This window comes from Echinops telfairi, unplaced genomic scaffold, assembly GCF_000313985.2.
Source record: "Echinops telfairi isolate 266 unplaced genomic scaffold, ASM31398v2 ScPeMD7_60;HRSCAF=208, whole genome shotgun sequence".
Lineage (NCBI taxonomy): Eukaryota > Metazoa > Chordata > Mammalia > Afrosoricida > Tenrecidae > Echinops > Echinops telfairi.
Window position 1 is genome coordinate 37,510,820 of NW_022103958.1, and position 20,785 is coordinate 37,531,604.

General features: G+C 38.8%; 1 protein-coding gene across 2 annotated transcripts in view; it reads left to right on the forward strand.

Annotated features, from left to right (window-relative positions):
• The first annotated feature begins 1,515 nt into the window (after positions 1-1,515).
• COPB1 (COPI coat complex subunit beta 1) overlaps positions 1,516-20,785 on the forward strand; it is a 34,314-nt gene continuing 15,044 nt past the window's right edge. The window contains exons 1-12 of one of the 2 annotated variants that reach the window (XM_004711562.2): positions 1,516-1,592; positions 2,242-2,383; positions 5,698-5,927; positions 6,292-6,461; positions 7,427-7,541; positions 9,432-9,524; positions 11,021-11,158; positions 15,988-16,107; positions 17,369-17,476; positions 17,556-17,702; positions 18,291-18,436; positions 19,643-19,739. In XM_004711562.2, coding sequence (XP_004711619.1) covers positions 2,293-2,383; positions 5,698-5,927; positions 6,292-6,461; positions 7,427-7,541; positions 9,432-9,524; positions 11,021-11,158; positions 15,988-16,107; positions 17,369-17,476; positions 17,556-17,702; positions 18,291-18,436; positions 19,643-19,739 — 1,455 coding nt within the window. In that variant the 5' untranslated portion in view covers positions 1,516-1,592; positions 2,242-2,292. The remainder of the gene's footprint in view (positions 1,593-2,241; positions 2,384-5,697; positions 5,928-6,291; positions 6,462-7,426; positions 7,542-9,431; positions 9,525-11,020; positions 11,159-15,987; positions 16,108-17,368; positions 17,477-17,555; positions 17,703-18,290; positions 18,437-19,642; positions 19,740-20,785) is intronic. The other variant, XM_045290953.1, reaches the window with a different exon arrangement.

The following is a 20,785-nucleotide window of genomic DNA, read 5'->3' on the forward strand; positions in this document are numbered from 1 at the left end:
CTTACATATCCATCAGAGGAAGAATAGAAAATTAATTTGGGTACATGCACACAACGGCATACTGTGCATCGCTAAAGAATAATGATGAAACAGTGAAGCACCTCATTGCATGGATGGGCCTGGAAAATATGCTGAGTGAAATTAGCCAGTCACAAAAGAACAAATATTGTATGAGACCACTGCTAAAAAGGGAAAATCAACATGGCTCATGACAAAAGAAACAGACTTTGATGGTTATCAGGGGTGGGGAGGGCAAGGAAGAGAAGGTGAAGCAATAAGCTGTGTTGATTTGGGTGAAGCAGAAGAAAGGATATCATGCTAAGAAGAGAAATGAAAAGCAGGGAGGCAAGGCAAACTTTGGGGGCTTTGATACATACACAGTGTAAATCTCCAAATATAGAATTAACATTCTGAAATGTATACCCCTACCTAATTCACAATAAAGTATTAAAAAATGAATTCACAGAATTAGAGGCCACTCTTAATTAAAATGCTGTGAACATAGATTTGGTGGCATATTTGGGTGCCCAGGAATTTATGTTTTGCTTGATGGATCCATAAAGGAGAAATCTAAAAATATTCAATTTAGATGCAATTTAGAAGGGCAGATCTGTTAAGTTTTAGTACATTTTGCTAAAGCGTTTTGAATGTTTAAGTATGAACAATTTGCCAGAAAACGCTTGGGGGTGGGTGGGAAATAAGTTCTGGGGGTCCTGAGTGTGTGTGTGCAGAGAGGCCAGAGAACCTCAAATGGGCAGAATTGAAGCTGCTATGGCTGATTGTTGCTCGACCATTTAGGCCTGTGGAAATGTTACAATCTTTTCGAAACAGTGACTGTCGCATCTCCTTTATACAAAAGTTTCCCAAAATTTCATTAGCTGAGTGTTCAGAAGGAATCGCGAAAGGGGGCATGATGAAATAAAAAGCAGAAATAGTATCAGTTCCACTTTGCTGATCAAGTTACTCCAGCCCAACTACAGAGGTGAAGGGAGATCTCTAATGCTGGAAGTGGTGTGAGCTGAAACGGATCTTCCAGAAAAATCTAGTGTTCCTAGTAATCAATGCAATTTCCAGTGGGAACAAATAGTCTCCCAGCTAATAAGTGAGCGAGAACTGATCGTGGGCTGCCGGGTCTCAGTCAAGATCTTGTCGTACTTGTCTACAAAACCATGTAAACCTCTCTGCTCTCTACCAGCACTTCCTCCCCTTGGCTGCTTTCAGTTCCTGGAAACAGCAACACTTTCCGAGTCGCATTTAAACGATGATAACGCGTAATTCAGCTCTAGGCTTGCGGGGAAAACCGAAATGCATGCTTCCACCTTCGGTGGCCTAAACCATCCGTGGACAAGAGATGACAGGGCGGGCAGAAAAATCCAACCCGCCCCAAACCTGGACCTACGAGCGTGGCGTGGGCGCTGGCCGGCGCAGGCGTGTCCGCTCCGAGCTGCCGTAGGCGCTCGCCGGCGCAGGCCGGGGCCGTGCCCCCGCCCTCTTCCACGTCAGCCGAGGACTGCGAGGAGCGTCGCTGCCGTGGGTGTGGACCGGGAATTGGTCGTCCTGCCCTTGCCCCAGGTGCTGCCCCTCGAAGCCAGGTAGCGGGCCCCGGACCCCCAACTCGGGAGGCGCGGGGGGTCGGGCCCCGTCGCGGGAACAGCCTTTGCAGCGGGAAGATGCAGGAGCGAGCCGACTAGGCCGCCCGCGTCGGGGCCTGGCGATGCGGAGCGGGGGCCGGGGAGCCCTGCACCCAACGCCTGCCTTCTGCCGGCGGGGCTGCGGGGCGGGGGCCTCTCCGGCCCGCCCGGAACCCCGCTCTCGGGCCGGGACCGGCTGTGCCCGAGGAAGCAGGCGAGACGGGGCTGCGGTGCTGCGCTGGCAGTGGGGGACTGGCCGATGAGTTAAAGGGCGTTACATTTTCACTTGATCTTCGTGTACCAGGCCCCCTCACGCGAACAGCTCTAGTGCACATTTTGCCAAAGGTCACTCTTTCCTAGCCCATTGAGGTGGGTCTGGGGGTGACCGTCGAACCTTTAGTCTGCAGTCCGACATTCTCCAGGGGGCGGGGGGCGTTGACGGACGGGCGCGGTTTTGTATTCTTTCAGGACTTGTTTTCATGGGAACGCGGTATAGATCTTTAACGCCATAGGTCAAACAGATTGGACTTTAGACAGTAAAGATCACCATAGATAGTGTTGTTTTTTAACCTTGTAATGATATCCTCTACTTTATTATTTCCCCCCCTAGATTTTCTGGCTTCTGTGAATTTGTGTCGGGGGTCGGTTATAACCATACACCATGACGGCTGCAGAGAACGTATGCTATACGTTAATTAATGTGCCAATGGATTCGGAACCACCGTCGGAAATTAGCTTAAAGAATGATCTAGGTAAACTAACATTTCGAAAATGAAAAACAAACACTGGAAACAAGGGTATTTGCATAAGATCCTTATAATTAGAAATGCTTAATTTTGGTTCAACATTTCTTTCTACAGTCTCTTTAGTAGACCTTTTTTTATGAAAAATGAAGACTTGCAATGTTGGCTTTTAAAGTAGAACATTTCAGTTTAGTTGAGTAAAATGAAAGAAATCTAACAGTTTAATTGTTAGGTAGTCTTCAAATCAACACAATAGTCTGGTGCACCCTGTTATACTTTATATTATACTTCAATGTGTCAGGCAGTGATCTGTAGATAGGTTAGGAGTATGTATTTGAATGTCTTCATTCTGTCGTTTAGATTTTCTGTGGCTTGGATTGTAAAACCAATGGGCTTTGTTCTGTGGGTTCCTCACTTGTTAAAGCAATGAAGTCACCACAGGAATAAAGATGTATTTTCCAGCGGGTTTTAAGTGATTGGTTTTTAAAGCATTTTGCACAATGAAAGTATATCCTGAGTCTCCTATTTGTGAATGAATCTGTCAACAATACTTATTTTTAAAGTAATGCACATTTCAAGATGATGATCCTTATTGAACTTCTAAAAACGGATATAACAAGTACATATGAATTAAACTAAAAGCTACTAAACAGTAGCGTGAAAATTATGTTTCAGAATTTAAAAGCGTCCTTCAAAATGTAGTTTGCAATTTGTTCTCCTATTTTACTCAGCAGTGATGGAATACCTCTTGATTTTAGGTTACTTTCTATTAGACTTCTATGAGGTCTCTTTTTAAAGAAAGGAAAGCAAACCCTTAATTAAATTGATGCAATTATATACAGAAGTCACTTTAATATATATATTATAAATTAGAAGTCACTTTAATAATATATATAAAACATTCACAGTTGGATGTAAAACTTTTTATTATTAGACCTCTAGAATGCTAAAAGGAGTCCTGGTGGCCGAGTGGTTACGAATTGGGCTACTAACTGCAAAGTCAGCAGTTCAAAACCACCAGTTGTCCCAAGAGAGAAAGTTGAATCGATCTACTTCCATAACGATTCACAGTCTCGGAAACCCACAAGCAGAGCTCGTCTCTGTCCTCCACAGTTGTCATGAATCAGAATGGACTCGGTCGCACACTGCGTGAGAATGCTAGAGGCTATAGCTGGTAGGGTCAAGAAAAATCTGCCCCATTAGAATAATATCCTTAATTCCAACTGCCTTAACTACCCTCTTGAACTCATCAGTAAGTAGTGTCAAATGATGTGTATTTTACTTAGTTTTACTCAACACTTGAGATGAGGCTAATTTCCATTCTTGAGTAACAAATACATTTTTGTTTGGTGAAACACTGACATTTCTTGGAATAGGAAGTACTTATTTTGGTGAGTTTAATTGATGTTTGAACATTTTTTAGTGAATTCATTGAAAAAAAATTCAGAAAAAAATTGAAGAAATCAAAAGAAACTTTTTCCCTTCATCTCAATTTGAATCATTGCGAGTAAATAGAAATTGGTATAATGTGGAGGGGTAGAAGTTTGGAATGCAAGTCATGTCTTTTTCTTTTAAAGTTTACCATGACACTTAAATGAATTTGTCTTTAAAACCTTTTGTTACAGGTGCAGTTGCAGCCTGCTAAACTTTGTGAAATTCACTAAATGGTGTGAGGCCATAAAAAACTAGACTAAAAGAAGCCATTAGTATTAAAGAGATTCAGTTTTGTCATTTAAACTTTGTGACCTTTATGGTATCAAGTAGATTAGGAAGAAAAAACTCCCCACCACTACCCAGTCCCCTAAAAAAGAGCTCTGGTACAAAAACATAAAAATCTGTTTAGGTTTGTTGGTTACATTAGCCAAGACTTGGAACTTTGCCAGATCTTATTGTCTGGCTTTCTTAGTTATTCATATCAGCTCTTTTGACCTGTTCTTTTTGTCATCCCCACAGATTCAGAAACTGACATTTGGCTTAGACTGATACCTTGTTTTCTTCATTTGCAGTTGGTTTTTTTTTTCCTAAATTTGATGTGACATTTTCCCCCCCCAAAATGTGGCAAAAGATAGAAAAGTGAAGCAGAGAGAGAACATGACAACTTAAGTCTGTTTTAAACAAAAATATTTCTCTGTGCCTTAAGTATGGCAGGAACCTTCACAGTATGCCGAGCCCCATACCTGAGAGTGTTTGCTGTTCTGAAACGTGTTAAAAATGTCACCGTATGGTAATGAGATAATTCCATTAGTTTTCCAACTCTGTGTATAAGATTCCGCTTAATGTTGAAAAAAAGTCAGATTATTCCCTCTCTTTAGTAGTGGTTATAAGTTTGAGAAAATACACTGGCAAATAACAACTTTGAATTCAGAATCTTTTATATTAGCAGAAGGAACCCTGGTGGCACAGTGGTTGAGACATTGTGCTGCTAACCATAAGGATGATAGTTTAAACCTATCAGCCTCTCTTTGGGAGAAAGATGAAACTGTTTCCTTCCATAAAAACTTAGTCTGCAAACCCAGCATTGGGTTTCTCTGAGTTGGAATTTGACTTGATGAGAAGTTTGTTGTTTTTTTTATCATAAAAGTATCTATATACATTTAAAAAATATTTTAGGTTTGTAGCAGCTATATACATTTTGAAAAACAGCTGCATTTCAGACATATGAGATGGTACGCCAAAAAGCTTGTGGGAAAATTCCCTTGTATGTTACCTGGTATACCTACATTCATCAACTGTTTGCATTCACTCCATTGTCCATTGATGAGGGACCAGAAAGCTCATTCTTTGTGAAGAATCTGAGGTTCAGAGACCAGTGACTTGTGCAGAGACACACAGCGTGGTCATGGCAAAGCCAGGTAGATAACCCAAGTCACCTAGCTTAGTACCTTTGTGATCATGGCCTCTAATGAAGTGAGAAAACCATGATTAGAATAATAACCTTATTTATTTTATTTCTTTCAGAATATTTGAAATGAGACTAGTTTAGAACTAGTTTCCATTCTTGAGTAACAAATACATTTTTGTTTGGTGAGACATTGACATTTCTTGAAATAGGAAATACTTATTTGGGCAAATTTAACAATTGGAAACTGACATTTTGCCTAGATTGATACCTGTTTTATCTATTTGCAGTTGCTTATTTCTAAATTTGATAATGATATTTTCCCCCATATGTGGCAAGAGATAGAAAACTGAAGCAGAGAGAGAACCGTGACAACTTAGTCTGTTTCAAACGAAAATATCTACAATTTTTTGAATAGTGTTACATTTATCTGAAGACTTTCCTTTCAAAATCATGGCTTTTGCTTTTGCTTTATTTGAATCAGAAAAAGGAGATGTGAAGTCCAAGACGGAAGCTTTGAAGAAAGTCATCATCATGATTCTGAATGGTGAGAAGCTCCCCGGGCTCCTCATGACCATCATCCGCTTCGTTCTTCCACTTCAGGATCACACCATCAAAAAATTGCTTCTGGTGTTTTGGGAAATTGTTCCTAAAACAACTCCAGATGGGAGACTCTTACATGAAATGATCCTTGTATGTGATGCTTACAGAAAGGTAATTACTTATGAATAAGGCTTTGGTGTTACATAATTGCAAAAATGATATTTTAGTTTTTAAAGGTAATTCTTTAATAAAGTGGAACTTGTAGGTAATTCAGATTGTTTAAAATATTTTTATATGTAATAGCTGTAGAAAGGTTTTAGAAGTGCTTCATTGTTGCTTTTTGTGTGCGTTTTTGTGCATATGTTATTCATAACAGCAATGACACATAATACATTATGGTGAAATAGGCAACGATTGCTTTACCTGGAAGCTCTTTGATAATCCAGTTCTTTCCCCCAAAATTTATATTTAAAAATTATGGTCTTACCTTGTAAAAAACTGAAACTCAGCATTTTCTATTTGACTTTCACATCAGGATCTTCAGCACCCTAATGAGTTTATTCGAGGATCTACTCTTCGTTTTCTTTGCAAATTGAAAGAAGCAGAGTTGCTAGAACCGTTAATGCCAGCTATTCGTGCTTGTTTGGAGCATCGACACAGCTATGTTAGAAGAAACGCTGTTCTGGCCATCTATACTATCTATAGGTAAAATGCAGCCATTACTTTTAATTACCAATATAGGTTTTTTAGACGAGAGCCTTCAAAGTGATTGCTCATAGGCCTTACACACCTGGCAGATAGTTTTGTTTGGCCTACACAATACTTTTTCTATATTAGAGTTGTTAACTTTGAAAAGTCAAAAGTTCTGGCAACATTGGGCCCTAGTTTCTGCATAACACCAGTCTATTGGAATTGCGGGAAAGTAGCACCCTTTAAATGGATGGTACACTTTCCAATTTTTAATAGTCCTAGTATGCTTAATTTACTCCAAAAGGTGGGGGGGAGGGGGACCACATAGGGACCCTGTACGCCAGAGAACTGTCCCATAAAGATTTTAATGTTGTTAAATCCTTTCAGAAGCAAATTGCCACACCTTGTTCCCACAGAAAGGCTGATGGGTTCAAACCACTGACCTTTCGGTGAGCATTCAAGCACCCTCTCCTATGAGTTTGCAGTGAGTAGTAACTAGCTTAGTTGCAGTGGGTTTGGCTAAGGAAGTAAATAAATAATGTGATATGTAACTAGTAAAATGAAAAAGATACAAGGGGGCTTCAAGAAGATTGTAGAAAAATTCCATTACCTTTTCATTTCTTATTTTACCCACAAACTTTTTGAAGCCTCCTTGTATTTTTTTCTCTTGAAGGATCTTTCAAAAGTATCTTGTCATTAAGAGCATCAATAATACATGCTACAAGTACGCGAAAGGCAATTACTAAATGTATTTTTAGTTAGTAGTATGTTGACAGAATCAACTTTTTCTTTATCAGACTAGAAAACATCCCATAGTAGAGGAAGGTAAAAGCTTATACTTCCTCCCCACAACTTCATGTAGTTTCAAAAGGCAAAACAGTTATGATGGTTGTCGGTGCTTAATTCTGGTATTGTTCCAGTAGTTCTAAAATAACAAAGGAGGTTGTTACTCAGTACGGTTTTACCTGTTTTACTTAAAGGAATTTTGAACATCTTATACCTGATGCTCCTGAGCTGATACATGATTTTTTGGTGAATGAGAAGGATGCAAGTTGCAAGAGGAATGCATTTATGATGCTCATTCATGCAGATCAGGTGAAGTACTTTTTAAAACACACAACTATAACTATCTATTTTTAAAGTAATAATTTATGTAACAGAATTAAAAATATTGTCTTTGCAAAAAAATTAAATAACAAAAACTACCTACAGAACAACTATATTTATAAATCACTCAGAAAAAGGCTTATATTCAGAATATATATGTACATATACATTATGTTTGAAATGAACTTGTAAGTCATTAAAGACCCCAAGTTCACTTCAGTTGTACTTTTCCTCATTTATTCAACACTCAGACCAATATTTAGATCTGAGGGACAAGGAATGTGGAGGGTAACTATAACTATATTTAAATGGGAAAAGTATAACATAGGATTAATGATGTTTTTAGCAATTTAGTCCAATTTTGTTCATTATACATGTGATTTTTGTATTTATTTTGAGTATTTTGGATATTTAAACTACTTGTACAAACGTACAATTTTTTTCTTAACGCTTTCCTCAGTATTGCTTGTGCAGATACTCTTTTTTTCTAGTAAACATTGAAGACTCACTTGACTTAATATCAGCCACTTTGTATTTTCTCAAGATTGAAATTACTGTAGCTATGTACTGGACTGTACGTTGGGATTTTGCTTGCCTATTTTGGGGGCCCCTTTAATAGAAATTTTTCTTACAGTTTATGAGGCTCAAAAGAAAAAACCCCCACAATTCACTGCCATGGAGTTGATTTTGACTCATAGTGAGCCTGTAGCGTGGATTAGAACTGCTCCCTGTTTGCTTTGTGTTGGTCTACATCTAAAATAGTTTCACTGTGAAAACTATGACTTTGTGTAAGGACCTGCCTGGTTTTGTCTCCAGAAATGGAGTGACTTTTAGCGTAGATAGATGCATGCCTTTTTAGGCTTTTCATATTTCATTAGTGGATGTCAACTGTATATCTTGCTCTGTTGGCAATTAAATTTGTGATCTACTTTTTTAGCAGCTTCTCTCCATACCTTGGTGCCACCTAATCGCATTTTGGTCCAATGGTGTCAAAATGTGGGGGATATAATAGACATGAAGAAGAAAGAAGAAAAAGGAAAAAAATAGACATGAGACTGAAATATATGGAGTCTTCATTTGTCTGAAACCTCTTATTATCCTTTTGTCTATACAAAAATGTATTAGAGAGCTGCTTGCTGAGAACACAGTGTTTTGTCCTCTTAGACAGGGGGACAGAGTAAGAAATGGTCCTATGAACTTTGCACTTGTTTCTGCTGTAGACATGTTAAGGCTCTATGCAGGCCTTGGTGTATCATAGTGTCCAGTTCATGAGGACTCAGCAGGCTTTTCCTTCAGTCATTGAAAGAACGACTCTTGGAAGCAGCTAGTTTGCTTTGATTGTACAGATACCCCGATTTATGTGAAACATAAGGAGCTCGCATGGTGGTCGTGGGTTACTTGGAGAGCTGCTAACCACAGGTCAACTACTTGAACCCACCAGCCACTCCTCAGGAGAAAGATGAGGCTTTCTGCTCCCGGAAGGATTCACTGTCCCAAAGGACAGTCCTGCTCTCTTACAGAGTTGCTGTGAGTTAGAATCAGCTCAGTGGCAGGGAGTTTGGTTTGGAGTGTGTGTAACACATAGTGTTTTTAGTGGCTAGAAAGTCCAGGCCCAGGTTTATTTCTTATTTTGAGTAAATGTATAGCTTATATATGTGTGTGCGTACGTGTGCGCGCGCGCGTGTGTGTGTGTGTGTGTGTGTGTGTGTGTGTGTGTGTGAGCTACATTCTTCCCCCTCCTAAAATTATTTTCACTTTGTGTGGATGTTCTCATTTGTTTCATATTTAGTGTGTGAATGTTTGTATTCGCTTGAGCTGCCTTAAATTCTTTTATTGAATGAAGTGTGAAGGTTGGTAAGTGTATTATTCTTTTTTCAGGATCGAGCTTTGGATTACTTAAGTACTTGTATTGATCAAGTTCACACATTTGGAGACATTCTTCAGTTAGTTATTGTTGAATTAATTTATAAGGTAAGAATAGAATTTATGATGGATAACATACTTTAAACTTATATTAAAACAAAGTTCACAAGGTAACTAGAGGCCTCTTTCTGGGATGGTATTTAATTTCCAGTAATATGTTTCAGTAGTAGAAATATTTTATAGCATGACCCATTAAAATTATTTTTTTAAACCCTTGGTTTATTGTTATTATGTTTTCCAAGTCGTTTCTACTTGCCTTCTTAAATCAACATAAAAATTCATGCCTTTATCGATTAAATCGTCAAAGAAATTTTATACCTCCTTGTTTTCCAATAGATTATGGTGAAGATTTGGAATAAAATCCAAGATCTTTCCTTGAGTGTACACTGCATTACTTTGGATATCTTCAAGCAAATAAAGATGCCTTAAATATGTTTTATGCTTGTTTGTTATGAAGAATGGATACATTTTAAATATGCTGAAATTATAGAATATTATCTAACATAAAGTCACTAGCTAGAAATTTGTATTTTAAAATGAAGAACACCATAGCCAGCATTTTAATGTTGTTATCCTTTGATAAAAGTTGCAATAACATCTGGTTTTACTGCTGTTGCAGTTGAAAACCAACAAAGAAGTAGCTTCTCACAAAGATTAGCAGCATCTTTATTAAACACTCAAAGCAGACACTGCTTATTGATGACAGAAAACTTTGCTACAGAAAAGAATATCAATCCTTTGGAATTGGTGTTTAGGATGAAATCAAGACAGTGAAGCTTATTTCTTTTTGTTCATGTGTATCGTTTAGGGTTGCCACTGAGACTGTCAGAAATAGGATTATCTACCATCCGTTAGTTTTTTGGGTCCAGGAGTGACTAGCTTGCAGATTATGCCCAGCTAGTAGAGATTTCACTGTGTGTATTTTAGGAAATTTTAATATAATAACGGGTAATTTGTTTCACAAATAAAGATATATCAGGGTACCTCTAGAATAGGGTAGAAAGTTTTAGTTGCCAGCCCAGTATTAAAATAAGGTCCCAAGTGTAGGAAATAATACTGGAAAGAAAGGTGGCACTTCTTATTTGAAGAACTGATACTTTCCTTTTATCTGTTACTGAGTTAATTATATCCACAGTATTGCCCTTTTTGCTATGACATCCAAGAAATTTTAAGACCCAATTTATTCTGTTAAAATACTCATTTATTAGTGTATTTGACAAATACATTGATGTCTATGCTTTGTTACTTTGTTTTCCTTATGTGTGATATGTATATCTGATTGTAAAACCTTTTTATGACCCAAGAAATATGATTATACTAAATGAATAAAAACCTGTTGCGGATATTTTAAGTAAAACTTACCTTTCTGAAATGATCAAGGTTGTGTGACAGTTTCACTTCAAATTGGCCAACATGTTTTATCTTTAAATACAAAAGCTTTCAAGTGAAGAAAATCAGCATCCCACAATCTGACATCTGTAAAAAAGCCCCTTGAAAGCAAATGTCCTTGAAGACGGTTCAAACCTCCATGCTTTCTTCTTCAGGTCTGTCATGCTAATCCATCAGAAAGGGCTCGTTTCATCCGCTGCATCTATAACTTACTGCAGTCGTCCAGCCCCGCTGTGAAATACGAAGCTGCTGGCACATTGGTGACCCTCTCTAGTGCACCAACTGCTATCAAGGTATGTTCATTTCTTTTGGGGCCACATTTAATGTCTTATCACTTACGACTTAGTGACATTGCAGTGCACTTTGTGGCTTCCTGGCCTTACGTGACATAAAGGGAACAATGACCAATTTACTCCCACCCCCCCGTCTGTCTTTCCATCTTTCCTCCACGTGTGTTTGTGTTTATTTTTAAAAAATACCAAAGGTCCCAGTTTCCAGAGGATGATATTGGCATTTTTACAGCACTCCCTAAGCCCTGCAATATATATTATTGTGTTTGGGTAAAAAGTTACAGAGCAAATTAATTTTCCATTCAACAATTTAAACACATTTTGTTTTCTGGTGTTGGTTGCAATCCCCTCAATAGTACAGGACTTTCTCACTTCCTCCTGGATTTCCCATTTTCATTCATTGTCCTGCCCCTTCCTGTGTCTGAGCTTTGTTTTGGGACTGGGGCCCTTTTAGTCTCTTGTGGGTGAGTGTACCGAGGACTACATTCTCCTTGTTGTTTTCACTTACTTCGCAGGACTCTCTGTCATTTGGCAGGAAGTTGATCCCTGGGGGTGGGGTTAGCTCCAGTCCCTATCATACTAGTGATTCAGCTCACTGCCATCAAGTCAGTTCTGACTCCCATTGATTCTGTAGAGCCGCCACGGTGTGTTTCTGAATTATTAATCATTATAGGAGCAGAAAGCCTCATATTTCTGCCAAGGAGCAACTGGTGGGTTCAAATTGCTGGCCTTGGAGTTAGCAGCACACTGTGTCACTCCTTGGCCTGTGTGACTCTTCAGTGTGGATACTGAATCAGTAAGTCTGGTCTTTTGGGTGATTGTGAGTTTTGTTCAACTTCTTAAACTTTTTTTCTGCCCAGGACCTTTCATTGTGATTTGACCTCAGTGGCCAGCTGTGGTGGCTGAACACCATCTGGCTGTTTGGTTTTAGCCTAGTGCTGGCTATCGTTCTCATGGTTCATTAGCTCTTAGGACTACTATTTCCTTACGTCCTTGATTGTCATCTCCACTCTTCTTTCCTTGCTTGAAGAGAGATCAATAGTTGCATCTTAGATGACTGCTCCTAAGTTTTGAAGATCTCATTACCACTTACCATAGGAGGGTGTACAGCAGTGCCTTATGGGCTCTGTAATGCTAATTGTCCCAGATGCCCCTTGTGTTAGTCTAGGTTGACTGGAGAAACAAATCCAGGGATACTCGTGTGTATTAGAGGTCTTTATGTCAAAGAGTAATTGTATATTACGAAAACACCCCAGCCCTGTCCAGATCAAGTCCATAAGTCTGATATTAACCCACATGTCCAATACCAGTTTATAAATTCCTCTTCAGACTCACACAACACATGCAGTGCATGGATGCTGAAAGATCACAGGACAGTGGATGGAAAGTCTTGTGGATCCAGTGGCAGTGAAAGGATTTCAGCACTGGCAGAGATCTCCACATGGCTCCTCCAGCTCCAGGGATTTTGCTGTATCAGCATAGCTCCATGTGTCTTGTTGGCAGGAAGGTGAAGCAGAGAGTGTATATCTGGCCTCCAGTGAGTTATTTATCTCCTTGGCACCTCCAAATGAGGTCATCACACTGTGACCTGATTGACAGGCTAGACGCTACCCCTTCTCAAGTTGACGGGAGATTATGTAACTACCATATCCCTTAAAACTTGTTCTCCCCTAACCTTTAATTGCAGTAAAAACAAGATATGGGAAAATGAGTTCTAGCTCCTAACTGATGAATCCTAAAAAGGTCTCAGTAAGTATTTTAAATAATGAAATATTATCTTTGTATTTTTTTTAGTTTTTTCTATCTAGACCTTATCTATTAGGTGTCTTTGGGTCGTTGCCAACTCATAGCAATCCTATGCACAATAGAAGGAAACACTGCACGGTCCTGTGCCATCCTCACAATTGTTCCTGTGCCTGAGCCCACTGATGCAACCACTGTCTCAGTCCATCTCATCGAGTGCCTTCCTCTTTTTCTCCGCCCCTCCACTGTACCAAACCTGAGGTCTTTAAGCTCCAGGTACTAGTCTCTTCTGACTATATGTCCTAAATATCTAAGATGAAGTCTTGTCATGCTAGCACTTGAGCCTTACTTCTTCCAAGATACTTCCAATATATATTTGTCCTTCTGGCAGTCGATCGTACTTTGATTATTCTTCTCCAGCACCACAATTCAGATGCATCAGTTCTTCAGTGGTCTTCCTTATTCAGTGCCCAACTTCCACATGCATATGAGGCAATGATGGCTTAGGTCAGGCGCACCTTAGTCCTTCAAAGTAATATCCATGCTCTTTGGTACTTTAAAGAGGCCTTGTGCAGCAGAGTTACCTAATACATCTTTTGATCTCTTGACTGCTGCTTCCATGAGCCTTGATGGTTTAGACAAGTAAGGCAAAATCCTTGACAACTTCATCCTTTTCTCCATTTATCATGATGTTACCTGCTGGTCCCGTTCTGAGGACTTGGTCTTCTTTACACTGAGTTGTAATCCATGCTGAAGGCTACAATCCTTATTCTTCATCAGCAAATGCTTCAAGTCCTCCTCACTTTGAGCAAGCAAGGTTGTGTCATCTGCATGCTGCAAGTTGTTAATAAGCCTCTCGCCAGTCCTGATGTCACACTCTTCTTCATATAATCCAGCTTTTAAGGCCCTATCTGGAACCCTAATATGTCCAGAGATGGAATTGCCAATACTTAAAAAGTTGCTTTTGATACTTTAAATTTTGAAATGATTTAGACTTATAGAAAAGTTATAAAAATAAGACCAAAGTTCCCATGTACTCCTTGCCCAGTTTCCCCTAGTGCTAATGTCTTGCATAACTAATAGGAGGGAGCTTCAAAAGTTTGTGGGAAGATGGAGTTAAAAGATAATGGGATTTTTCCACAAGCTTTTTTGAGCCTGCTTTGTATATGATTACCAAAACTAAGAAATTCATATTAGTATAATACTGTTACTAAACTAAGCTTTGATTCAAATTTCACCAGTTTCCCCGCAAATGTCCTTTTCTATTTCAGTATCCTATCTAGGATCCCACAGCGTTTAATTACCTTAGTCTCCTCCAGTCATAAGTACCACAGGGATTTTTTTTACCCCATGATCTTGGCACTTTCTGAAGGGTACTGATCAGCCCTTGTATAAAATATCTCCCAGATTGGGTTTGTGGGGTGTTTGCTCATGTTTAGAATGAGGCGGTGCAGTTTAGGGGAGAAAGCCATTGAAGTCTTCTCAGTGTGTCAGATCCCGGAGTGCCTGATGCCGATGTATCTGACTACTTGTAAGAACTGGTAATGTTAGCTCACCTGGGTCATTAGGTTAACATGGTGCATGCTGGGGTTCTCCACCGCTGTGCTGCTTTTTCCCTCTGTCTAAATAGTAAGTATTGTGGGAGAGATACTTTCAAAATATACAAATAGCCTGTTTGTCCTCAAACTTACATCTACTCATTTTAGCTTCCATAGTAGGTCTGCCTTTCAACAGTTACTACTGTGGGTTGCTGACCATGATTTTCGGTCTCTCACTCATTCTACCTTTACTCATAGGGATTCTGCAGGGAAAAGCTGTGTCTCCCTCACACTTTCTCTTCCTTCCCTTCCTCTCCTCCCTTTATTTTCTCCATTCTTCCCTTTCTCTCATTCTCTAACGTAGCTTATGTTCAGTACAGGTGTTTTGTTTCTCTGGGTTATAACCCCTGCCATTGTATTCATTTCACTGATCTCATCTTCAGTTTGGGCCATTGAGAGCACTATTCCCTAATAGCCTTCGTTGCTCTGGAGTGCTATCAAGTCCGTTTCAATTCATCGTAGCCCCATGTGACGGTATAGAGTTACCCCACGGGATTTTCTAGACTGCAGACTTCATGGAAAGAGCCTTATGGAGCACTGGGTTAAGCATTGAGCTGGTAACCATAGGTCAGACTGCTCAGACCCACCAGCTGCCCTACAAAAAGACGATGTGGTGACAGTCTGCTTCCGTAAACCTTACCTGTCCTGTAGGGCCACCGTGAGTTAGAGTGCATCTGTTTTAGTTTGCTGTAGGCTTTTGGGGAGCAGATCACTGGGTCTTTTCTCCAGTGGAGGGGCTGGGTGAGTGGATTCAAACTGCCAGCCTTCTGGTTAGCAACAGACCTCTTAACTATTACACTCATAGGGTTCCTGTATTAAACGTTAACTATTCTAAGGCTTTTAGATTTTTTTGCATCATAAGTACATTAGTATAAAATATTTTATACTAAAATATTTTCATGCACAGGATCATTTTGATATTCTTAATTGTTCTGTACTGTCATGCAGATGTGTTAGATCTTGCCCCATATGAAAAGGTGCTCCAAAGCTATTGTTTTGAGGATTCTTTCTGTGTGTCGTCCGTCTCCCCCGCTTTCCTCTATAATTTCAAACCTTAAGTTTTTGGCCATTTATGCTTTTTAAATTATTTTTCCTTGGGGACTTTTGTTGTTAGCTTGGCCTATAGCAGTTGTTTTCCATTCTTTCCATTGGTAATGCTTGTGGTATTCTGAGAGCTTGGGAAACAACGCAACTTTCGTGCACATGTTGGTGAGCATACCTTGGATTCTTGGTGTTTTTTTACAAACTCACTCTCAGGTTCTGTGTAAGCACAGATGCATGGCCCCCGGATACTAGCCGAAAGACTGGTGCTTGAACCCTTCCCACGACTCTTCAGGAAAAAGACATGGTGATGGGTTTCTGTAAGAATTACCACCAAGAAAACATTGTGAGGCAATGCTGCTCAGCCACAGCACATTGCTGTCTTTCAAAATCCACTGGGCAGTACCCAACAATTGTATTCAATTGGATTGTATTTCTCTTTCGATATAGGCTGCTGCTCAGTGCTACATTGATTTAATTATTAAGGAGAGTGACAACAACGTGAAGCTCATTGTTCTGGATCGGCTGATCGAATTAAAAGAGCATCCAGCACATGAACGAGTACTACAGGTGAGTGTTATCTAACAGAAAGAGCAATCCTAAATAGACTAGATTTCATTTGAGAGCATTCTTAAGCATTGTCACCTTGGTTAACTAAGAGGCTTGTCAACTGAGCAATTTCAACTTTGGTCACCTAACATGTAACTCGTAAATGACTGTATTCTTTAGACGTGTGGCCTTTGTCATAAAAATACCTATTGAATTCATGAGCATGAATTGTTATGAAAAAGAAATCCATGACCATGAAAGCATTGAATTCTGGATCAGAACAAAAATATTGCTATAAAAGGACAATTGAATAAATATGAATATAAACTATTTTATTTAGTAGTATTGCTCACTATGAGTTGGAACCTACCCAAAGGTGTAGTGGGTTTTGTGTTTTTGCTTTTTTTTAAATTAGTGTTAAGCTCTCTGAGTTAATAATTGTATTGTGGTATACAAGGAAAGTATTCTGAAATGTTTAGTTGTGCAGAGTATAATAAAGCAAAATATGGCAAAACAGTAACAGTTGGTGAATGTCAGTGAAGGGCCTATAGATGTTCACCCTTAATATTTTCATAATCTTAAAATCAGCTTTAAATGTTTAAAATATAAAGATTTAAAAATAAAATCACTTATAAATTAGGCTTTGCTGTAGTTGGAATATTTATTTGTCACAGTTTTTAAAAAATATACATCCCTACATATCTAAAATAGCATTATCACGCTTAACAAATTCTTTAATAAGTTCCTGGTATTATCTAAATACCAGCTTCAGATTCAGATTTTCCCAGTTGTTCCAAAATTGCCCTATGTAGGTATGTCTAATTACTGACTAGATATCCTATCTGGTTGGTGTGTTTCTTAAACCCAACCTGGAAACTCATTGCATCAGGTTGGTTCCAATTTAAGAGTTCCTTAGCTTTGAACAGTATCGTTTTTTCATGACCTTGACTTGTTGAAGACACCTGGCCAAATGACCTGTGCAATATGTGTGGTCACTGCCCTGTGGTGTTAGCTTGTTCCTCTGACTTCTATATTCCTCAAGTCTTTTAAGTTGTAGCTTAAGCTTGATAGATTCAGAGTCAACAAATTCAACTTAAACACAACATGTGCGATAGTATTTCCTTGTATCACGTAACATCAGAAGACGCAAAATAGCGGATTATTCCTCTACTTGTGATTTATAAAAAGATTAAGTTGGTGATAGATAGAATCCTTTTGTAAAACTTAATTTTACAATTAAGTTTCTCAGGTGTCACTTCTGGAATTTTTCACTTTCCCCCAGGATCTGGTTATGGACATCCTAAGAGTGTTGAGCACCCCAGACTTAGAAGTGCGCAAGAAGACTCTGCAGTTAGCACTGGATCTTGTGTCTTCTAGGAATGTTGAAGAGGTAAGACAAGATTCTTAACAGCGCGTGCTGTCATTGAAAACATTGCATGATACTAACTTACTTTTACTTTGTTCTATAGCTGGTTATTGTCCTGAAAAAGGAAGTGATTAAAACAAATAATGTGTCGGAGCATGAAGATACTGACAAATACAGGCAGCTCCTGGTGCGGACATTACATTCTTGCTCTGTCCGATTTCCAGATATGGCCGCAAATGTTATTCCTGTGGTATGTAACTGTGATGTTAATCTTCATTTTGAAATTTTATATTCACTGAAGGAATTTTTTAAAGTCACTCAACATTTAAATTCTAGAAAGTTCAGTTGTTCCAAATCACTAAATCTTACTTCCCAAATTTTGCCTTTCAGCTCTGAAATTTCTCTAACGTGATTTTTCTTTTAGTTACCATTTAGGAGTTTCTCAGTTTACTTTCAGTTGTGAATGTCCACTTTCTTATGAGTTTCAGGGTTGGGAAGATGGGACTTTCTACTTGGTCAAGATCTAGGAAATGCCTGGGTAGTTCTGCTCTGCCTCCAGGTTTGCTATGAGTTACCATCAGCTTGATGGCAGTGAGTTTGGTTTGCTTTTGATTTTGTGAGTTTTAGGGGGAAAGATGGGGCTTTCTACGTCCATGCCCAGTTATAGTCTCAGAAACTTTGTTGTACAAAATATGCCAACAATAATTATTTGGGTAATACTACTATTTCTCAACTCACAGTTTGTTATATATTTGAAGATTAGTAAAAGTTACATTCTTTGTAGATTAGTTAATGTACTTCATGAAAGCCATGCAGTTGTTCTCTCTCATCTTTTTAGTTAATGGAATTTCTAAGTGACAGCAACGAAGCAGCAGCTGCTGATGTCTTGGAGTTTGTTCGTGAAGCCATTCAGCGCTTTGATAACTTGAGAATGCTTATTGTTGAAAAGATGCTGGAAGTTTTTCATGCTATTAAATCTGTCAAGTAAGTTAAAATAAAATAAAGGGAGATTTAAGACAAACCAAAATAGGACAAAATAAGTGCCATGATCGGTACACACCCTCAAGTGTTTCAAACTGTTTGGGCAGATAGTATTTTTAAGTAGGAAGTGACTTGGCTAGTTGCTCTAGCGTGAATCCTCAAAAAGGATTTGTGAATCCTGAGCTCCCTAAAGAACATATGTTTAAATGACTTCAATTTTTGGACATCGTCATTTATGAGGGGCCTTCAAAAAGTTGGTGGAAAATTTCATTATTTTAATTCCTGTTTCTCAACCACTTTTTGAAACGTGTATATGCTTCTTTAGCACTTGAAGGCTCCTTGGTGGTGCAGTGAGTTAATCATTGGGCTGCGAACAGAAAGATTGGCATTTAAAGAGGAGGTTTGAAAATATAGCCTAGATCTGATGGCTATTTCTTCTCAAACAGCCTTTGCTAGTGAGTTAGGAGTATTGCATCCACATTTTATTTAATTGATAGATGATAACAAACTCACAGACTGTTTGCCTAGATAGGTAGGAATTGGCCAGCACGAAATTATTTTTACCATATGAAAATGTAAGTATTTATGTGAGTGAGATAGGTTTGCATGCTTTATGAGGAAAAATTAAGGAGCCTTTCTTTACAGGTTAAGCGATGGGCTGCTGCCCAGGTCTGCAGTTCAAACCCATCAGTCTATTTCTGTAAAGATTTGCAGCCTTGGAAACCCAAAGGAGCCATTTTATTCTGTCTTACAGGGTTGCTGTGAGTCAATCAACTTGATGGCAGTAAACTTTATTAAGGATTTACTTTGATAACCATAATCTCTTAGCACTTCGGTTTTTATGGTTAGCTTTTTTCTGTATATGTTTTATGAAAATCTTAGGAAAAGATAACTCTTCTTAGTGATTACAAATAAAAAAGTAAACATGGAAGTTCATCCCTTTCTGGGGAACATTTTGGTATTGTACTGCTTTTGAATTTATAAAACTTAAGAATGTGCCTAGTAGTAAATAAGAGTATTTATTTTCCTTTTTATCTTTGTTATTTATGAAGAGAATCAAAGAAACAAGAATTTTCTTTTTAAGTTTTCAACCTTAGTCCTTTATAATATAAAACTCTGGGTTTCTTGCTTGAATGTGAATTCACAAAGATCCCTGCATCAAAATGAGTTTGCAAGGTCAGTGTTTCAGAATGTGTATTCTTGTTTTAGGATTTACCGAGGAGCATTGTGGATCCTGGGAGAGTACTGTAGTACCAAGGAAGACATTCAGAGTGTGATGACTGAAATCCGCAGGTCCCTTGGGGAGGTATGTTTCGTCTTAGTAAATTGTACTTTGTGGAGGGCTTTGCATTGGTCTGGAAACCACAAGGTCAGCAGTTCAAAACCACCAGGTGTCCCGTGGGAGAACGATGAGGTTTTTATACTCCCACAGTTACAATCTTGGAAACCCATAGGGGTGGGTAGGTCTACCCAGTCCTATAGGGTCGCTCTGAGTCATAGATGACTTAATGGCAGTCAGTTTTGAATTGAGTTAGGGCTAAAGAACAGTTTAAAAAAAAAAAAAGCGTCTTAATCCACTGAGCCCTAGTGATATAGTGGTTACACATTGGGCTGTGATCCACATGGTTGGCAGTTTGAAACCAGCAGCAGCTCCGAGGGCGAAAGGCTGGGTTTTCTACTCTTGTAAGTAGTGACAGTCACAACCCACCAGGGGGTGGCTCTGAGTCAGCTCTGAGTTTAATTTTTTTTTTTAATTAATTAAGCTCTAGGATATGTGGGAAACTAAAGGGTGTTTCCCCTGTCCACCCCTGGTTGAAACCTCACTGATTTTCTTTTATCTATATTGTTCACCTTTCTGCATCAGATTTAATTGATCAAAGTATAAAACTCAGCATTGGTGTTCTGAAAGGAAGTATAAGTATTATAAGAACAAGACTAACTGTAGAATCTTTATGTCCTAAATAAGTATTCATCAGTGGATTGCTTGTCAGGACACTAGGTTCTAACCTTGATTCTGTCAGTAATTAGCTCTGAGCTCTTGGATATACTGTGTTTTGATGTAGATTGTGTGCCCAGGAAATAATGTGCATACTCACATAGCATGCACAGGAAACTAATGCTGTGAAGGGCTGCTTATAATGTATAACACACACATTATTTGAATAAAACACAGTTAAGTTCCTTAACCTGACTGGATGTTGGGTTTTTAAAAATATATAAAATGAAGCCAATGGAATAGATGAGGACTCTTAACAACAACAACAACAACAACAAAACTAGCCCATTGCCTTTCAAGTTGATTCCAACTCATAGCGACCATATAGGGTAGAGTAGAATGACACCTCTTGGTTT